Below are 5,821 nucleotides of genomic sequence, written 5' to 3' on the forward strand. Positions count from 1 at the left end.
AGAAACTTGTTCCTTCTTCGAATGTAATAGATCAAAAAAATGTCTTTGTATTTTTTTAATGTAATAGATAAAAAATGTCTGTATTTTTATGTAATAGATTAAAAAATGTCTGTATTTTTTATGTAGTAGATAAAAAAGTGTTAGTGTAGTTTTTTTAATGTAATAGATATAAAAATGTCTATGTATTTTTTTGGAATGTAATAGATAAAAAAATGTCCATATATTTTTTTCTCTTTATCTCTAAAAATAAAAAAAAAGTTAAGGATTACGAAGAGATGTGCAGTGAATATCGGAGAATGTAAATAGAGAGATAAGTAATTAGATAAGAACAAAATAAACTAAAAGGGAAAAAAGTATCATGAAGAGGAAACTTACAGCTAATGGAATGGAATTATCGTCACTCTCCCTCGCTCCTTCCTTCCTCTTCCCATTCTCGCCTCACTCCCCTTGCCCCCGACCTTATCATCCCCACCCCTACCCCTCCCCCCACCCTCACTCGACGCCTCAGTCTGTGTTAGCGGTGGAAAACGTTAACACTGCAGGTAACACAGCTTTTCAAATTAAAGAATTGTGAGAAAGTTACCTGGGAAATGAAAAATGATAATAGCAATGAAAATAATAATAATGATAATAGTAATAATAATAATAATAATAATGATTTTTTTTTTTTTTATTGTTTTGCGCAGCGTTGCCAAATATTTACAGAAAATGCTCTGATGCCACGTTCCGCTTTAACTTTTTTTTTTATTCTACCTCAAACACACACACACACACACACACACACACACACACACACACACACACACACACACACCTTTGTATAATCACCAAAAAACAAAACACAACAACAAGAAACAACAACGTCTTAAAAATATACAATAATGCGCGCGAGGTAATGCCTGTCTCTCTCTCTCTCTCTCTCTCTCTCTCTCTCTCTCTCTCTCTCTCTCTCTCTCTCTCTCTCTTTCTTTTTTTTTTCACTGTTTTTCTTTCATTATTTATCGGAATGTATTTGGGTGTTATTCACTCAAGTTTTCCTGCGTCACGGGAAATACGAGGCAGATTATCTTAACTCTCGTCTACTTTCTCTTATCTTACCGTTTTCATGCCATTGTCTACGTTAGTCTCTCTCTCTCTCTCTCTCTCTCTCTCTCTCTCTCTCTCTCTCTCTCTCTCTCTCTCATTTTTACATTGAAACTTACTTCTCTGCCTTTTTAAAATTAGTAAACGTATTTGATATTCTACTTTCAATTTTAAAAGACATATTGTTAAGCTTTATAACTCTCTCTCTCTCTCTCTCTCTCTCTCTCTCTCTCTCTCTCTCTCTCTCTCTCTCTCTCTCTCTCTCTCTCTCTCTCTCTCTCTCTCTCTCTCTCTCTCTCTCTCTCTCTCTCTCTCTCTCTCTCTCTCTCTCTCTCTCTCTAATGCCGTCTTCTTTCTTTGGTACATCATTAACTAAACGCCTCGCCACAAACTGTCATCTTATAATCCTCTGCCTCAAGACATCGGCACAATTTAACACCGTCCTAAGCTTCCAATTCCACGGCAGGGGCTTGAGTGGAGTGCCGGCCCCTTAGACTTAGTGCCAGGGAAGAGTGCCAGGATCTCTACTACGGTGCCAGGGTCAAGATCACAGTGCCAAGGTGTTAAGTAAAGTGCCTCTGTGTTTTATAGCATGTGAAGGGGATGGGGTAAGCTGTTATATTGGTCTCTCTAGATAAGACATAGTAGGAGTTTTAACAAGTATTAGATATACGTGACATATACCAAGTGTGTGGTATAGTTATGTGTGGCCCTAGTTGACCCTTTGACTGCCGCTTGGTACACCTTTTCTTGGCTACCGATCACTCTGAGACACTTTTACTTCTTCTGCAGCTACATCTTATCCTTGAACCGGGAAGATACTGCAAAATGTATTCCTCATTGCTAACTTTCTTGTCGATACTTATAAAGACACACATCACTTTTAGAACCGTATTCAGAAACGCTTTGCTCAATCACGACAACTATATGCAAAGGCTCTAGTTGAAGGCACTCAAGTTTTTAAGGGTATTTTTTATGATTCTGGTGATGGATTAGCAAGATTTCTAGTTGTTCATAAGGAGAAACTGTCTTGAAAACTTGGCTGGTTGTCTATGTCGTAGTGAGGAACAAGGAGTCTCTGAATATGACCGTTAGTGCTGCTAATAGTTTCATATCCCATTGAAAGGGTTCATGTATGCTCTAACTAGTACTAGGAGGCGTAGACACGTGCTAGGGCTATTACAAATACTAGGGAACATACGTGACAGAGATAACAGGTACTAATATTTTTAACTAGTACAAGAGACTAGTTAAATTCAACCTGGCATATATAGAAAGGGCACAGCTGATGTACTGATAGAGGCAAGGCACTATTGTCCTTATGTGCTTAAGAAATTAGCTTGTTTTTCAAAGTTGTAAGGCGAAGATGTCCTGAAGTCAAGATTTTAGTTGTCTTTCCTTGTCTTCTTCTTCTCCTTTTCTTCATTTCTTCATTTATTCTTCCCTCCTTATGTCGTGTGTTCGTACTTGATGTTTGTGTCCTCCAGAGGCTCGAGAACTGGGATCCTGTGGGAGAGTGAGTGAGTGAGTGAGTGAGTGAGTGTGTGTGTGTGTGTGTGTGTGTGTGTGTGTGTGTGTGTGTGTGTGTGTGTGTGTGTGTGTGTGTGTGTGAGTGAGTGAGTGTGAGAGAGAGGGTGAATGTGTGTAGGCAAGTGGGTGTGGGAAGGAAGAGAAGGGTGGTGAGTGAGTGAAGGAAATAGTTTGATAATTTTAAGAGAGAGAGAGAGAGAGAGAGAGAGAGAGAGAGAGAGAGAGAGAGAGAGAGAGAGAGAGTGTGTGTATATGTGTGTTTGAGTACGGATAGATAAATGACATATGTATACTCTCTCTCTCTCTCTCTCTCTCTCTCTCTCTCTCTCTCTCTCTCTCTCTCTCTCTCTCTCTTTCTTTCTTTCTTTCTTTCTCTTTCTTTCTTTCTTTCTTTCTTTCTTTCTTTCTCTCTCTCTCTCTCTCTCTCTCTCTCTCTCTCTCTCTCTCTCTCTCTCTCTCTCTCTCTCTCTCTCTCTCTCTCTCTCTCATATACTCACTGCTTCATAACTTGGTGTGACAGATGCTGGGAGTTTGGGATCACATGGTGGGGGGTGGAGGAGGGGGACGGGTAGGACACCAGCTGAGTCGGGGCGGCGTGGGGCAGGGTGTGAGCGCCGGCCGTCAGGAGGTGCGCGCCCTGGTCATGGAGTGTCACAGCGGCGCCTCCTGCATAGTGCTCGGCGGCGTGGTGGTCTGCGTAGTTGGTGATGACGGTGGAAACTGAAGAAAGAAGTTTTAGTCAAATTAGGTTAAGTTAGGTTAGGTTAGGTTAGGTTAGGTTTGGTTAAGTTAGGTTTGGTTAAGTTCGGTTATGTAAGTTAGATTAGGTAAGGTCGTGTTAAGTTTGGCTAGGTTGCGTTAAGTTTGGTTAGGTTAATTTCGATTAAGTGGAGTTAGATAAGGTTATATTGCGTTAGTTACTGTGTTTATTGATTTGTCTGTTAACATCAAAGCTGAACGTTCTGGTGAAGGGGGAAGAAAGAAGAGCACAAGAAGTTCCAATAGCTTCTTGGATTTTGTTCTGAGGTTTAGGTGAGGTAAGGTTTGATTATGCTGGCTTTGGTTTACTAAGGTTTTGAATTAGATAGCGTTATATTGTGTGACATTGACTTAGACTGAGTTACGTTATGCCAGATTTGTGAAGCTGATAAGAAAAGATGTTTAAACAGACGTGACAACTGCACACACACACACACACACACACACACACACACACACACACACACACACACACACACACACACACACACACACACACACACACACGTGCCCGGTAATTCAGACACGTGCCCGGTAGCTCAGTGGTTAGAGCGCTGGCTTCACACGCCAGAGGACCGGGGTTCGATTCCCCGGCCGGGTGGAGATATTTGGGAGTGTCTCCTTTCACGTGTAGCCCCTGTTCACCTAGCAGTGAGTAGGTACAGGATGTAAATCGAGGAGTTGTGACCTTGTTGTCCCGGAGTGTGGTGTGTGCCTGGTCTCAGGCCTATCCGAAGATCGGAAATAATGAGCTCAGCTCGTTCCGTAGGGTAACATCTGGCTGTCTCGTCAGAGACTGCAGCAGATCAAACAGTGAAACACACACTGCATTATCATTATTATTATTGTTATTATTTTGATTACTATTATTATTATTATTATTATTATTATTATTATTATTATTATTATTATAATTATTACATACCATAAGCTGGTGCCTGGTGGTGCTTGAGGGAAGTGGCGGCGCTCATGGTTGCACTGTGAGAGAGAGAGAGAGAGAGAGAGAGAGAGAGAGAGAGAGAGAGAGAGAGAATTATGCATGACCTCTTCGCTGTTTTAATAATCACGTCTTGTATATTTAATCACTCAGAATGTTAGATATTTTAATGATGATAATTAGTCTCTTCTATTTTTTTTCCAGACGCAAGAATGAAGTTAAAAATGCAGTATCTTGGTGAGTACTGTTATTTACTTCATTATTTTTTGTTTTGTTTTATTCCCCTCTCTCGAATCTCCTCTTTTTATTCACCTTCTCTTCTTTAAACATATGTATTCATTTACTTGTGGAATTCTAATTGATGTTTTTTTTTTATTGCAATGTCTAAGATTCGCTACTTTAAGACTTCTCATTTATCATTTTCTGTTTTTATATATAAATGTGTATCTCCTTTTATGTACATCTACTTATCTATCTATTTACCTATTATCTGCTTATCTATTTATTTATCTATCTGTTCTTCTATCTTCATATTTCCTCTCTTATTTACATCCCTTCTCTGTCCTTTTATCAAATTTATTATCTATTTATCTTTGTACTAAGTATTATTTTTATTTATCTATGCAATTGTACAGTGGAACCATGCGTGCTTTGGGGTCCGAGGGGTCTCCAAGCGCACGGGTTCGAATCCTGTCCACGGTCCGAGTGTAGGTTGGGCTTCCTCACTCGGGGCAATGGTTTCCTAGCGGGTGGGCTTTGAGGTAGGAGGTACCCCAAAAAGTACCCCTTTTAGCCCAGAAATTCCCGTGACAAGCCCACATGGTATAAATAAAAATAAATATAAAAAATCAACTCTATTCACCTATTTAGCATACTACTTATATTATTAGGCGTGTTTGTTCACCCATCTATGTATCTACTATCACTCTACCGTTGTATCTACCTATCTATTATAACTCTTACCTGGCGGAGGGGGAGGAGGAGGAGGCGGAGGCGGTGTAGCGGCTGGGGGACGGTTGGTGGTGGGAGGCGGAGGAGGAAGAGGAAGAAGATGAAGACGAGCTTTTAGGTTTCCTCTTGCGTGTTTGAATTGGTCCTTCTTTCTTCATGGTAAGGGGACGGCTGACCTGAGGGGAAAGAGAGAGGGGTGAGAGGGAGAGGGACAGAGAGGGAGAGGGCTATTCTGAAACGCTTTGTTCTCCTTTTAAGACAATTTTTTAAAAGCCACAGGGATTATTTTATTTCAATTTTGGTGGTATTTTTCATTTCTATATTGTGTTCCTTGTTAAATTTCCCTTCGAGTTGTGAAAATACTCTAGAAACTCCATTAATTTGTAGTAGAGGCAGTTAATTAAATGGAGAGAGAGAGAGAGAGAGAGAGAGAGAGAGAGAGAGAGAGAGAGAGAGAGAGAGAGAACACACCAACGTAGACAGATAAGGACCATTTCCTTATTTTACGAGTGTGTGTGTGTGTGTGTGTGTGTGTGTGTGTGTGTGTGTGTGTGTGTGTGT

The 5,821-nt window shown here is 40.5% G+C and overlaps 1 protein-coding gene across 8 annotated transcripts in view; it reads right to left on the reverse strand.

Moving 5' to 3' along the window:
• Positions 1-1,322: 1,322 nt before the first annotated feature.
• LOC123503312 (GATA-binding factor 2-like) overlaps positions 1,323-5,821 on the reverse strand; it is a 52,119-nt gene continuing 47,620 nt past the window's right edge. For 7 of the 8 annotated variants that reach the window (XM_045252988.1, XM_045252990.1, XM_045252987.1 and 4 more), the window contains exons 10-13: positions 5,273-5,436; positions 4,298-4,350; positions 3,111-3,333; positions 1,323-2,589 (exon numbers count right to left, since the gene is read on the reverse strand). In XM_045252988.1, the coding sequence (XP_045108923.1) occupies positions 2,532-2,589; positions 3,111-3,333; positions 4,298-4,350; positions 5,273-5,436 (498 nt within the window). In that variant the 3' untranslated portion in view covers positions 1,323-2,531. Of the gene's footprint in view, positions 2,590-3,106; positions 3,334-4,297; positions 4,351-5,272; positions 5,437-5,821 lie in introns of those variants that run through there. The other variant, XM_045252993.1, reaches the window with a different exon arrangement.

The sequence above is a fragment of the Portunus trituberculatus genome, chromosome 13, assembly GCF_017591435.1.
Source record: "Portunus trituberculatus isolate SZX2019 chromosome 13, ASM1759143v1, whole genome shotgun sequence".
Lineage (NCBI taxonomy): Eukaryota > Metazoa > Arthropoda > Malacostraca > Decapoda > Portunidae > Portunus > Portunus trituberculatus.